The sequence below is a fragment of the Hetaerina americana genome, unplaced genomic scaffold (genome assembly GCF_022747635.1).
Source record: "Hetaerina americana unplaced genomic scaffold, ioHetAmer1.1.p SCAF_4, whole genome shotgun sequence".
NCBI lineage: Eukaryota > Metazoa > Arthropoda > Insecta > Odonata > Calopterygidae > Hetaerina > Hetaerina americana.
Genome location: NW_027286985.1, coordinates 29,807,713 through 29,823,198, shown reverse-complemented (window position 1 = coordinate 29,823,198; position 15,486 = coordinate 29,807,713). Strand labels below are relative to the sequence as shown.

The window sequence follows — 15,486 nt, the reverse complement described above, 5'->3', positions numbered from 1 at the left end:
TGCAGATTTCTTTTTCGTGATGCGCTATTGGATGTGGAAGGGTAATGATGTTTACTCATTCGTGAAGTTGAACATTGTTAGAATAATTTATTGATTTTGAAACATCTCAAGGTTGTTTTAATTGATTTGTTTTTCCATATATGTCAAATTTTTATGGATCGAATGTATAACGCAGTTATTTTACGTTGGCGTTGCAGTAGGCGGTTCAGCAATGGCGATAGGTGATGTGTCTAAAGTGCTGTGGCTTAAATGATAAAGCAATTCTCTAGTCACGGTTTTATTGTTCTTATGTTGTAGATAAGGTGTTTTAGTGAGTTAAATGTGCCGTAAAATTGCATTTTAGAGTGTCGTGATAGAATAATCATGATGGAGCTGGACCAAGAAACTGTGTATGGCACTCATGAGGACTCTCATATTGTTATGTCAGAAAATGTACAGTCTCTTGCTGGAAGTATTTATCAAGAGTTTGAGAAAATGATAAGCAAGTACGATGAAGATGTTGTGAAAGAATTAATGCCACTTGTTGTCAATGTGTTAGAGTGTTTAGATCTTTCATACACGGAAAATCAAGAACATGAAGTCGAATTAGAGCTACTAAGAGAAGATAACGAACAGCTGGTGACACAATATGAAAGGGAGAAACATCTGAGAAAGGCTTCTGAGCAGGTATGGTTAATGAAGGTTGTGAATGTAGTTAATGCAATGTACATTATCATTGGTTAACTGACACTCTCATTATAGAAACTTTTGGAAATAGAAGATGTTGCAGAGGATGATAGGAAGAATCTGCACAGTAAAATTGAAAGCCTTGAGTCCATAGTAAGGATGTTGGAACTGAAAGGAAAAAATTCTTCTGATCATGGTATGTTTTTCGCCCACGTAGAGTTCAAAAGAATATTCCGGTCCACCAAGACGTTACCATTGGGGTCGTACGAATTGTTTGAAATTATTTAGCCATATCTAATGCCTAAAATGTGTATTGCATTATTATTAATGCTTATGTAATACCACTGTGATCATATTATTACTATTCTCTTATATGCCAACCATAAAGTTGCATAACAGGATCACTTATTCAATGGTTGAATATTTTACCCCCCACAAGTATGAAGTGGCACGTAAATATGAAAGATAGGCATTCTCAAGTATTGATGAGATGATATAATGTCTTGTGATTAATATTATAACCTGGGATTGGCATCGACCAGACCACATATTTATTTCTCGTTATTTCTGTACGTTTTACATATTTATTGATGCTATTAGAAATTGTTATTTTATTCTTTAGGAATGAGCAAATTGTGAATAATGAAGCGTATTTCTTTAATTGCAAACATTACTGAATCAATGAAAGCTAATTGGCTCTGTTAGCATTTTATTTTAACAATTGGGCAACTTCATCGTTTGAATGTAGCGTTACCTGTGAGCAATCATTTGACATGGTATTGCATTAATCTAATAACTACCAACAATAGGACTTGGATCCCATGTTTTACTAAAAATGAATAGCCCTCTTTTTCACTCATCTGAATTGTAATGCAAAAATCCCTAAGTTTCGCTTTTTCTGTATTAATGTGCAAAAAAATCGAGGAATTTTTTTTCCTTTCCAAGTCATTGTTTTGTATTAATTACAACTGTGCTGCATGCTTAAACATTTCTGTTGATTATTATTTTTAAACGACTGAATATATATAATAGCATGTAAAATTCTTTTCAATAGTTTCACGTTTGGAAGAAAGGGAGTCAGAAATGAAAAAAGAATATGGAAAGCTTCACGATAGATACACAGAGCTCTTCAAAACACACATGGACTACATGGAGAGGACAAAAATAATGATGGGTCCTGAAAGGGTGGACTCACTGGTTGGAACGGCTCGCCCCAGGATACCAGGAATGAGTTTGTCTCAGCTAAATAGGTTACTCAATTTTCTCTTATCTATTTATTTTATTACATAGGCGAAGTATTGAAAAGTGAGCTGCATTTTAAAGTCAAAGTAATCTTGAAGTATGATTTAACAATAAAATCAATTCGTGAAATTTAATTTAATTAATTTTTGAAGTTTCATTTATTGACTTATTAAATTTTAAAACTGCGGGTGTGCCCATGTCTTAATTCACAGCTTTTTTGGTAGCTGCTCTTATTGTTACACTCATGTGTTTGGTACAATTTTTTCTAAATACTGTTCAAGATATCAGGAAGTGTGATAAAATGCAATGTTTCTGCTGGTTTGAATATCGTAATATTGGTAATCTCTCTGACAGCATCATAGCTGGTCAGTCAACAGATTAATTTGTGGAATCCCTCCAAGCTATTCCCTTAAATGTCAATCTCGTCATTTATTCTTAGCTCCTTAATCTTTGTAGTGCAGCTCGTCATACTCTAGTCTTTTTTAATTTATCTGTTGTCTGCCTTTTTTTCGTTTTAAAATTTCTGTTTATCATTTTATGGATATGCTACTTATTGATTCTATTTTGGTCACTTTGTGGTGACATTTAGGAAAAATTAGATGAAAAACTTGTTTATGATATTTGAAAAAAGTTATGAATGGTTCAAATTTTGGTGCATCCCTCTAACTCATCGATGTTTCAGGTGTGGTAATACTTATTGTTTTAGTGGGTATAACCTTTGATTTCCATTTGGCAAATACATTCTCTGTTAAGGCACAATACCTTGAAGGCTGAACTTTACTTGCTTAGTGGGCCTTGACTATTAATTTACTTTCCTTTAGAATTTTTTTATTTTTTAAATGATATTTCCAAATAGTGCAATAATATGTTCCAATCTTATAGATTGATAATGTAAAATGACTCCCAAGTCTTTTAAAATCAACTGCTAAATAAAGACGAATTATGTTTTATTTTATTTGCAGTAGAGTATACATGCTTATATACTTATACTTGTATATTTTATGGATAGATTAAAGACTAATTTAACTATGAAATTTTATTAAAACCAATCTATCGTCACCAAATCCTCAACATAAAGGTACGAATTAAGGCACTCCTTATAAATCATTATTATGCTTTACTTTTGCAATGTTCAACCATGTGGTGAAATCAGCAATATTTCTCTGTGTAATTAACAAAACAATTATTATTTATTAATTTTCTAATGTCATTCTTTAAAAGGGATTACCTAAAGTTTAGCCCTTGCTTTACTTTCTCATGAACAAAAGACTCGCCCCATTCCATCAAATTCCTAATGAATCAGAAAGTATGAACCCAGTCAAACATTTGTAATTATTATTATATCTAACTTTCATATTGCTGCACAAATACCATCACTTAGAGGAAATAATTGCTGGTGGTTTTCCTGAGAGGAAACATTTGATGTGTTGGGGCATTGGAATGTGATAGTAGGTGAAGGGAGAGATGGCTATGAGATGAAAGGTTATGGTTATGGAAGAGGGAATAACCAATGGAAGAAAATAATAAGATTTCTGTAGGAGATAATAATTGTTGTAACACTTGGTTTAAATACTGCAATAGGTATTGGTGTACATGAAAACTGTCTCGAAACTTTGAAATTTGTCGGTTAGACTAAATTGTGGTAGACAGCTTTAGTCGCTGTTTAATTCTTTCACATGGTTTCCTGGGGTGTGGATGCTGATTGAAGGTTGTAATTTAGCGTCAATAAAATGTAATGCTTGTAATAATGGGAAGATGCTTGGGAAAATAGAATGTAGAATCATTATCAGAGACAAGAAGAACTAAGCCGTAGGAGGCAGTAGAAACAGTTGAGTGAGAACTGGGATATGGGTACAAAAGAAGAAAAATGGGAACATATGAAAAAGTAATATCAAAAGCTGTGAATGAAACTATAGGCACAATAAATGGAAAGAATCACCTCAGAATTAGGCTGAAGAGAGGACAAAGAGATTAACAATAAAGTGAGGCAAGAGATAATAGGGTGAGAGAAGTATGGTGTTAGATTCAGTTCAAGGTGTGGGAAGTTTAAAATGGAAGAGTAACATTAGTCGGCTGTACGTTAAGGCAAAAGCATTTTCAGGATGTGGATATGTAACCCTGTGGCCATTATCAAAGATACCAGGTAAATTGTCAATTCAATACAAAAATTCAAGAGTTATGGAAAGAATACATAGATGATCTATTTATAAATATACTAGGCCAGTGAGTTACGACAGAAAGAGAATTTGATGTAGATGAGGATATACTATGCCCACGGATACTAGATTTTGATGGAAGGCATTGAAATAAAGTAGGCTGTGGGAATAAATACCGTATTTTCCCATTGATAACGCATGCGTCATCCATACAAAAATGTTCAAATTTTCGAAAAAATGATGATGTGCGTTATGTAGAAAAAATCCAAGCATTGATGTATTTTTACACACACTATATACTACCTTGATCAAAAAGTTCCCGGAATAACCACCGTGTGGCGCTCCCATCGTTCCGATTTGAGTTCTGTTTTTTTTGCTAAATTGGTACATCTGTTGTTGATATTCCCTTTAAATCTTAGTGTCATAACTTGACATTTGCAAAAGTTACGTAGCCAAGAGTACATCTATCTCTGTGTGTGTTGGCGATTTTTTACAATTTCAGAAATGGATTTTAATTTGCAACAACGAACTTGTATTAAATTTTGCGTAAAAAACGGATTTAGTGGCGCACGGACGTTGGAAATCTTGGAAAAGTGTTTCGGCAACGATTCTCTAAAAAAAACGGTCGTTTACCAGTGGCACGAGCGGTTAAGAAGTGGTCGTGAGTCAATCGAAGATGATGAACGCAGTGGCAGACCATCGACATCGAAAGTCGGTGAAAAAATTGATAAAGTAAAAGAAATGTTGGTCAATAACCGCAAATTAACCATCAGAGAAATAGCGGAGGACTTGAACATTGCCTATGGATCCGCCCAAGACATTGTGGTTAATGATTTGGGTTTCCGTCGTGTAGCATGCCAAAAGACCTCAATTTCATGCAAAAAAGAGACCGTGTTGACGTCGCAAAAGACATGATTTGCGAGGCTGAATCCGATCCCACATTCATCAAAAGGATCATTACTGGAGACGAGACGTGGGTTTATGAGTACGACACGCAATCCAGACATCAGGCAAGTGAATGGCGTTCACCAAATGAGCCGAGACCAAAAAAACCACGTCGTTTTCAGTCAAAAAAGAAGGAAATGCTGACGGTTTTCATGGATTACAACGGTGTAGTGCATCATGAATTTTTGCCAGAAGGCCAGACAGTAAACAAAGAGTATTATTTGGGCGTTATGAGACGTTTGCGTGAAGCAATTCGCCGAAAGAGACCAGAAATGTGGGCAGAAAACTCGTGGATTTTGCACCATGATAACGCACCGTCGCACAGTGCTATCATTATTCGTAATTTTTTGACGAAAAATGCAACAAATACCATCCAACAGCCACCGAATTCACCTGATTTGGCTCCCTGTGACTTCTTTCTGTTCAATCGAGTTAAAAAACCATTACGGGGAACGCGTTTTAGCAGCCGAGAGGAAGTAATGGAAAAATCGCAGGAAGCACTGATGGACATACCGAAAACCGAATATAAAAAATGTTTCGAGGATTGGATCAAGCGCTGGCATAAGTGTGTTGCAGTCGATGGGGATTACTTTGAAGGGGACAATATAGATTTAGATGAATAAACTTGTATTTTTAATTTTCTGAATAAATTCCGGGAAATTTTTGATCAAGGTAGTATAATTTTTACGCGCATATATATATTTATATATAGATGCGCGGCCTCTATACACGTTCAAGATAACTATGAAGCCCTGGGCGCGCGGTATCTGTACAAATTCATGAGAGCTACGAAGTTCTAGGTGCATGTTATACGCAAGGTGCACATTATCGATGGGAAAATACGGTTATATTCCTGGAGTGTACTACTACTATACGATACTTACTATACTACTTAAGGGTTTAGGAATATGTAGAAAGAAAGTTTTTATGGCATTATTCATCTTAAATATAGGGTGAATCAGTGTTACCGGACGTAAATCATCAGAAAATGCTTGCAAAGCCATCAGGTAATGCTGATCAACCCTGTGAGAGGAATTGGTGTAGAATAGTTCCTCTGATAAGCGTTAATTCACATGGAAAAAAATTGGAAGAGCCATCATTTGTGAAGACATATGATGTTATTGTTCTTCGATTTTGTTGAGAATTGCAATAAATAAACACTCAAATAATGATGATGTTGTCGATTGTTCGCTGAAACTGGTCGTTTTAAATGAAACTTAGTGGAACTTACAAAGTTTTTTTTTTACAATTCATCATGTAGTTCCATAAAGTTGAGTCGAATACCATAGAATTCTTTTGTTGGTGTTGTATGGATGGACTGTAATAGGTTGAATGAAAACATTATCTTAATGTAGTCATTTAAGGAACTTAGAAATTCTATATAATAGTACAACAAACAATATTTTTTCCTCCGCATTCCTCAGCTCATCATACCTTCTACCTCCATTCAAATTGCCATAATTGCAATTTTTTCCTCCTGCCACGCCTTTTGTGTCTCTCTTAAATCTGTTCAAAACTTCATTCCTTTCCCTGCTCTGCCTAACTATCATGTTAATATTTCGTGGAGTGTAACAATTTCAGAGTGTAAAAATCATTCACCTTGACTAGGATATGGTCACAGCGAATGATTTCTGCACTCTGAAATAGTTGCATTGTAATGTGCATTTAGCGGATGACTTCATGAAAAGTTACTTTTGCAGCATCTCCAGCAGTTCCTTGGAATCTCATGCAGGTAAATTTGGGAAAATTAGGATACATTCCATAATTATAATTCATAGAAGTCCATAATTGGGTACCTTGGCTGTATAGCGGTCAAATCCTCATCCCCTAATTTCTTCATGAGTATCAGTGACGCCTTTTAAATCATGAAGTCCCTTGTTGCAGAATCATATTCAGCTGTAGTCACTTCTTCATTGACTCTACTTTCTCCTTGAGCTTCTTGTATTTATACCTTTCTGTCATCAAGTTCCATAAAATACTTGCCATTCTGTGTAAATAATTTTTTAAATTATGCATTTATTTATTTTCAGGTCTTCTGGCCCTGTGTCTTTTGGATTTGGCTCTCTTGAACCACCAATCATGAAGGGAGGTGGCATAGGGAGCCCCCTGGATTTTGTTGGAACATCACCGCCTGAGAGTAATCACTCAAATACTAGTCTTCGTAATGAGTTACAGGTATGGCATTAGTTTTTCTGCTTGCTCTGTAGTGATTTTATTTCAAATTTTTTGACATAAGTGAGAGACATAATTACCGTCATAATGCCTCAAAAAAATCAAATATACGTAACCCACAAGAATTCAAAACTGGCAATACTGTTTGAACACACCTGGTAGGAACAGGGTGCTTAATGTATTGCTTCCTGCAAGCAGATGTGAATTCAAATCATAATTTAGTACCAATGAAGTGGATCATCTGATTCAAAAGGATAAAACAGGGAAGAAAATTAGGAATCGGAATGTGTAAACACTAACTGGAACAATAAGAAAGGGGTATAAGCAGGCTATAGAGAGAATCGTAAGTGAGTAAAGGAAGCTGGGTAGAATACAGTAAAAATGGGAGTAGTTTAGATCCAGACATAATTGATGGCAAAATAGAAAGGTTGAAAATTGAAATCAAATGAGACAACCGAACCGTTTCTCCACGATTTTCTTCAAACAGTTTGAAGAGAGTCATGGAGGTAGATAACATTCCGGCAGAACTATTTTCAAATTTAAAAACTTTGTAGAAAATTTCTAGAAATGATTATTACTATACTATGATGTTTATATGGACTAATTCGTGTCTTAAGTGTCTATGAAAACATAAGTGTTTATAAATAAATTGTGACTGTTGCTATTACGTGTGCAGGGAATATATTATATCTGTCACCGTCAGAGTCGAGAAAGTTTGAATGCATGCAGCCTGTTTACAGTTTCAGTTCCTCATTTATTTTGCGGTGTGATTCAGTTCCCTAAAATTTTCTCCAATTCACTCACAAGTCAATAATAATGAATTTTGGTATGCCCCTTTTTTATGAAATGAGCCCATGTTAACTTGTGATTTTGGAGCCTTGAAATTTAAGTATTCAGGAGATTAATTAAAAGATTTGATTATACCAAATGTAAATTGTAATTCGAAATGTGGTTTATCGTGGTGGTTGACTGTATCTGGTTTACCATTACATGAATATTTGCTGATTCCTTGATCCTTTTCCCTCCATCCCCTATGGTGCTAATGACCTCAGCTGTCGGTCACCTCCATTAAATACTACTACTTAAATACTTATTCCTTTCCAGAATGATACCAAAGCCACAGAATCACCCCTGGATGCTGGAAACCAACCTGGAATACAGCCCTCAAATGTGGAAACAAGTGGTGGAGCACACCTTCATGGAGCTGATGAAGGTGTGTGCTATCAAGAAGTCATATTTATACATAATTTCTGGAAATGATTATTACTGTACAATGTTTTGAAGGGATTTAAGGTTGGATTTCTTTAAAGGATAATAAAGGTGGTGGTAAAACCTTTGGAATAACCTATGAATCATTCAATGCTAACTGTAATAATAGTACCAAATTTGGTCAATAATGCTATAAATCATTGATTAAAAGTAGGAATTGATAACAACAATTCTGTACAGTACGAACTCATAGGAGGCATCTGTGATGGGTACTAGAAAACGGTTGGTTTTTCACAATGATTAAATGTACTTAAATTTTTAAATCCAAAAAGGGATTCGGTTTGTGTCTCATTCTTTGTAAATGGCCTAGCATTGGTAGTAATAAAATAAGTAATTTTGTATCAAATTAGATGTATACTAATAGTGTGTTTGTACTCGGAGTGTGTGTAAATTTATCTTAGTTATGTTTGATTTTCATGATTTCAGCAAGTATGGAAATTTGGTCGGAAGAAACAAGTCCCATGGCTGAAGTATCTGAGTCTCAGAGGCCAGTTTCTGTGGAAGGTGTAACCCCAACTGATCCTCAAGATGAAATTAGGCAGCAGCAGGTTGGCGGAAGGAGTCATACCAAAAAGTTCGTACTTTTGCTTTTCTCTAACTTGTTCTTTAATGCTATAAGCAGAATGACCAGTTGCCTCTTGTTCCAACACTTCAGTTGGATCTCTAAATACATTTAGTTTATAACAGAGCATCAATTACCTTAGGCAATGGAGGGTAAGATGCTGGTTAGGAACAAATAGTTCGATTGTCCTTATATATTAAATTTCTATTCATTATTAGGGGTGTTACGACGTACTTGCCTTAGAGATGTACCTGGGATGAATATTATATCCACAGAATGATTCAAAATTGAAGGTAATTCCATGGGGATTGTGGAAGCATTTATGAAGAAAAAGCTTGACTATGAAATGTCATTTGGAGAATTTTAATCCACATTCTAGTGGGAAGTGAGCCCATGGACCTCTTAAGTTACTTTGACCATGGTAAACTTTTGCATATGGTAGGACAAATAATCATAGTAAATATTTAGGTAAACAGGACTAATGTGATATGGTAAATAAACATTTGCAAGGTGACCTTTTTTTCTTCATAAAGGCCTTTAAAAATACAGCACTCACAATCAATGGTTAAAAAATTGAGATACGAGGGTAATTAGAAAAGTTCTCAAAATGAATTAGAAATAAACATATACGAGGGTAATTAGAAAAGTTCTCAAAATGAATTAGAAATAAACATTACCTCCGCGAAACATTTTAAATTTTCAATGTAGCCTCCCTGTACACTAATGCACTTAGTTCAGCGATATTCCAATGGCTTGATCCCATCTTGAAAATTAAATTCCTTCGGGCCAGCAAAATCCCTGACCACTTCGGCTGTTAGTTCTATGTATGAAGAGATTCGCTGTTCACCGAGGAAAGTTCTGAGCTTTGGAAAGAGATGGAAATCTTATTGAGCCAAATAAGGCGGGTGTGGCAACAATTGGTGACTTATTTCTCATATTTTTGTCCCAAGTTTCATCTTTGGATACAAACCAGTGCATAAAATCCTGATGGTTGCTCTTAAAATGGGTCAAACATTGTCCAGACATTTCTATTCTGATGTGTTTGTGATCCTGCATCAAGAGTCTTGGCACCCATTTAGCAGATAATTGTATCATATTCAATTCCACTGTTCAAATGTGATGTGCCCATTCAGATGGCATCCCTACAGCTCGAGTGATTTCTGGCACTTTCAGTCGGCAACCCTCCATGATCGTTTAATTCACTTTTCCAATAGTACTTCTCTGCTCCCTGCTCCCCCTGTGCACTTGGGGGAGTAGAGTTCCCCAAGTGCGTTTTGAAATTCGGCATGAATTTCCTTTCCTTTCTCAACTTTATTTATGACATATTTGATCACTTCTCAAATCTCAATTTTTTCTACCTTCACAAATCACTACACTGGAACAACAACAGAGGGGCATCTGCACTATAGATCTATATAAATAGACCAGAGCACTGATGCGTTGTGTTACCTGGAGGATTATCTATTTCTATGTTAAAAATTTATTGTGCTAGTTCTGCCATCTGGTGGTGATTCCAAGAACCTTTCCTACAACTCTCGTATGTACTTTCTGTGGTATACTAGTGTTGATTTAACCAAATTTAAGATATACTAGCAGGTATGCATAGAAGGTTAGATATGACTTGAGAATTATGCATGACTCCTTCCACCCTTTCCTCCTCCCACTCCTCAGAGCCCGCTTCCTTCCTGGAAGTGTATATACATGATATACATGTATTTTCCCTGCTTTGCAATGTACATTCAACTAATGATGCCACACGGTGGTAAACCGATAGTCCTATAGAGTAAATATTTATTGTGAAATAACTGTTTCATTTTGTCTGTACAATAGAAAAATTCGACCTATACATGGCTATATGAAAAATTAAGTTGTTGTGCATTTATAATATAAATGATTGACATTATAATAGCATTTGAGGATCATCTGAATGCTTGATATACATTGTACATCCCCTTTGCAATCTATTGAAATTAATTCCTACTCGTATGAAATGTTGTGTAAGCAAGTAAAATCATTTTATTTAAGCTAATATAAGTAGGCAGCAAGGAGAATATTGTGTTATGTGCTATGTAATGGATGCAATGGGTGAATTCTTCGATACTAATGCAAACCGAAATACATGGATAGTTTCCCACAATTTCTCTTGCACATCATTTTGTTTCATCTTTTATATTTTTCATGCTGCAGATTTCAGAAATGTGTTGGACATTTTAATTGAATGTGAAATTTAAAATTTTTGCTGAACTTAGCAATTCACATGCTATCAGTTACATTATAATTTTCAGTGTCATTAAGAGTTAATATTAATATCAAGTGTTGCATGAGTGTCTTTGATGTCATTTGAAATTGATGTTCACTTGTCTCTCTGCAGAGAACAGCGTATTGGTAACACATTATATCAAGAACTCAGCTTCCAGGATGCTGATGCTTTGGGAGAAATGGATGAGGGTGCTGATATAACTGGTATGAAATTGTTGATGAAATATCTTTCTTTTGCACTTAAAGTAATTGTACAGATTCATTGATATTAATACTGCTAAGTACTCATATGAAATTATGGCATAGAAACCCAATGGATTTGTATTTAATCAATCTTGCATATTGATCCTTTGGCTTTCATTTACTGATACTTTGATGCTAATTAATAATATTTTTGTGTATTTGGGAATGAAGGAACTTAACAATCAGTAACTCTTTCCTTTTCCTGATATGAAAATGTGTTATAAAATTATTTCACACCAGTATGTAGGTGTATTTTAATTCTATTTGCATATTGTTCCAATTTTTCTTTTATTATTTAACTATAAAATGCCACAGAAAGAATGGGGTATTTCCCTGGTTATAAAAGCATTAATTGAATTCATGAGATATTGCACAAAATTAATGTATGCATTTGATGCAAATAATTTAGGAGGAAGCAAGGGCTTTAAGCTTATTAAAAAAAAAGCCCATTATATTCACGTCCATCCAGTGGTCATGTTGATAATGATTCTGCAACTGATTCTCTATTGATAAGAATTAAATTTCTGTTTGTTCACTAGTTATGATTTTCCAATATTAGATGTAATTAGGTTAGTGGGGTTTATTTAAGTTAGGTTGTCTAATTAAATTGTCAAAGTAATCTTCTAGCAAAAATTAAAGTAATTTTTTTTTGCTAGCTTTATCTAACTTGTAACCAAAAACATGGTACAGTGAAATCTCAATCATCCGTGTGAGGATTATGTTTTGTGGATTATCCATGCTACTAACTTCCTAGCTCCTCAAAATTTTAATAGATTTATAGTTTTAAAAATAATCAAATGCTTTGAAATTTAGATATAAGTTTTTCCAATAAAAGTTTTAAATAACTGGGCAATATTAAAAAATTTTCATTTCACTAAATGAAAAGTTGTAAAATGGTATTTAATGTTTTTACTAAAACATTTTTGTACTATCCGTACATTCCCATTATGTTTCACCTAGCATTCATTAGCCTTGAGAATTCCATATTCCCCATTTAGGCAAAGAAATACATAGATTTACCATGGAACAAATAAGCTGTTAACTATCTATACTGCTTTATTTTTTTGGGTATGACTTTAAATGTATACCATTGATCCTTTGTCTATATTTGTACTTTGCTAGTCATTTGTTTTTACATGACTATGTGATTGGTTTAGCTTTCGGAGAAAATATGTTCTGCTACCCATGAGATAATAGTCCCATTCCTTGTAAAGATATAATTCCATCCTTTAAAAAATAACTGAAAATGGAAAAATCCAATTGTTAAAAAATGTAATTTAATGATAAGGAATGGAAAAAGTAGTCCGTCCTTGTAATCCATTTATATCACGACCATATTTTTGTCTTAGCTCGGCCATCCATATTTTTCTATTGTTCATGTTTCATCATGCCCATTAGTATGTTTTTTGAGAGTATAGTATATTTTGAGTGTAGGTTGTAATAATTAATATTTAGTTCTACTTAGTGATTGCTGATTTGGGGCAAAATATGGGGTGTGCTCTTAAAGCCAATGTATGCTTATTGTAACTCATTAGAGAAATAATCATAAAATTTTTCAAAATAGCATTGGTCCCTATGATCTGGTAAAATCATATTTAATCCATGAATTTTGGCATTTGAATCAAACCCTTTTGTGGAATCATTGAATTTCTTGTACTGGGTGTGCGGGTTGCCTATCCAGTGTATTTTGGCTAAAAATGTGGCAATGGAAACTTACATGTTTATTATTATGAATAATTAAAAAACAAATCAAGTTTGGAGAGGGTAGGCAAGCATTCAGGTGTGCTCCTAATTAAAAAGACAAATTTCTTATCTGGAAAACTTATACTACATTAATGCTTCTACATGATATGTATAGAGGTGTGTGATCCATGGTAAATAGATGTCTTAGTGGTATTGATTAATACCTGACAACATATATTATTCCATACCACTACTCATAAATATCATATATCAAGTTCATATTTAAAAATCACTCTATACACTCGTAATTATAATAATGCAATTTACCCTCTGGGAAAAGGATGGACCCAATTCCAAAAAACTGAGATTTTACCCAAGTACTCTCAGAAAAACCAACCTTGATTTATCATCATATTTGGGCTGCTTATGCATAGGCCTAACCAAATCATAAAATATCATCAAGTCATGCATTGAAATAAAAATAATAAAATTATGCATAGGCCTAACCAAATCATGATTTTGACTCTCTAAAAGTTATTAATGACATTTTGAGACCTTGATGGTAATTAATATCACCTCTTAAAGCCACAATGGTATACTTTTACTGACAGATGGCTGACTGTCTTGGTAAGCAATAACCAGTGTGCATGCATGGGTATTTAAAACCACCTTTGATGTTGTGTGAATATCTGAATATCTGGTAGATTTCAATGTGGATTGTCACTTGGGCTAAATTTTAATTTTTATGTGTGATTTTATTATATGTATATCTGATCAAAGAGTATCTCATACATAATACAGGTAAATCATTAGCTGACCAACAAGAAAGAGTATGTCATTTTTTAGTGTACTTTTGGACATCTGTCTTGAATAATGAAGTGTAATGCAGTATATATAAAAGTGAAACACAAGTGATTGCTAGTTAATTCATCTTAGGAATCAAATAAAATCTTGATTAAAAATTCCATTCCCCTTATTTTTTAATTGTTTAAAATGTGAATTTGCATTTAAGGGAACAGTAAAAACTATGCACTGATAAATAATAAAATTGAATTTGTATTTGGATGGATATTGCATGGATGGAATATGAGAGATGATCCCAAATGTAAATTAAAAATAGATTTCGGGTTGAGTTTTTATTGAAAAACAGGATAAGTGTTAGTTCAAATTTCCAATTCAGCCTATCCCTAAACTTTATATTTTTATTTTGATAAAGGAAGAAAACTAAAGATTTTATGCCTACAGAAGTGTATATACTGTTTGAGAAGGGTTTTTTGAAATCCAAATTAATAATTTTGATCTTTGTAAATGTTTTCTGTGATTCATTTATGAATATATTAATTAATTAAATGATTTTCTCTCCCTCTTAATTCAAATGCTCAGGGAGTTGGGTGCATCCAGGAGAGTATGCATCCTCTGGTTTGTATTTATCCCATTTCCATATTCAGCATTGCATTGGGCTGTAGAGTAGCTTAAGGGCTGTATGGAATGCACTTTTTCCTCCAGTTTTTTTTTCACGGTTTCTTACAAATGGAGTTCTTTGCAAACAAATCATAGTGGATAAATGGCCCCAAACTGTTATCTTTATAAGATTATTGAGTAAGTGATGGTGGAATCTGGAATTATGAGCATAGGTTACTGTATTATATCTTGTTTCCATAACTGCAATTATTTGAAATGGAGTTTCAAAAAATTGTAGTTTTGAGCCTCTTAATGACATCCAAAATGCTAAGGACTTTGTTTGACATTGGGTTGTTACTTGAGTGATTATAATATTTATCTTGTATGAAATCCTTGAAGGTTTAATTGTACTAATGGTGTAATATCTAATCAATTAATTCATGTACTATTTTTGTTAGTAATGTTAATGATAGTTCAAAAAGATTAATGTATTTTTGGATATTCAGTCATTTGCCTGGTTTTTTGAGAACCTTCAAGGTACAATGTCCATTATTCAAAGATGACTCTTAATACATCATGAATCACTGCATTGCCATCTGAATTCAGGTGTTCTTAGCCTTACCCAAGACTGTTGGCTGATTTGCTATTAATAATGTCTCTTGGGAAAATTGTGAAGTACTACCTTGATCAAAAAGTTCCCGGAATAACCACCGTGTGGCGCTCCCATCGTTCCGATTTGAGTTCTGTTTTTTTTGTTAAATTGGTACATCTGTTGTTGATATTCCCTTTAAATCTTAGTGTCATAACTTGACATTTGCAAAAGTTACGGTCGGTTTTCGGTATGTCCATCAGTGCTTCCTGCGATTTTTCCATTACTTCCTCTCGGCT

The 15,486-nt window shown here is 34.1% G+C and overlaps 1 protein-coding gene across 8 annotated transcripts in view; it reads left to right on the top strand.

The window, feature by feature from the left end:
* The first annotated feature begins 44 nt into the window (after nucleotides 1–44).
* syd (JNK-interacting protein syd) overlaps nucleotides 45–15,486 on the top strand; it is a 77,305-nt gene continuing 61,863 nt past the window's right edge. For 5 of the 8 annotated variants that reach the window (XM_071590839.1, XM_071590837.1, XM_071590838.1 and 2 more), the window contains exons 1-8: nucleotides 45–666; nucleotides 742–862; nucleotides 1,721–1,916; nucleotides 7,040–7,184; nucleotides 8,286–8,394; nucleotides 8,877–9,024; nucleotides 11,384–11,475; nucleotides 14,581–14,616. In XM_071590839.1, the coding sequence (XP_071446940.1) occupies nucleotides 364–666; nucleotides 742–862; nucleotides 1,721–1,916; nucleotides 7,040–7,184; nucleotides 8,286–8,394; nucleotides 8,877–9,024; nucleotides 11,384–11,475; nucleotides 14,581–14,616 (1,150 nt within the window). In that variant the 5' untranslated portion in view covers nucleotides 45–363. The remainder of the gene's footprint in view (nucleotides 667–741; nucleotides 863–1,720; nucleotides 1,917–7,039; nucleotides 7,185–8,285; nucleotides 8,395–8,876; nucleotides 9,025–11,383; nucleotides 11,476–14,580; nucleotides 14,617–15,486) is intronic. The other 3 variants (XM_071590843.1, XM_071590840.1, XM_071590842.1) reach the window with 2 other exon arrangements.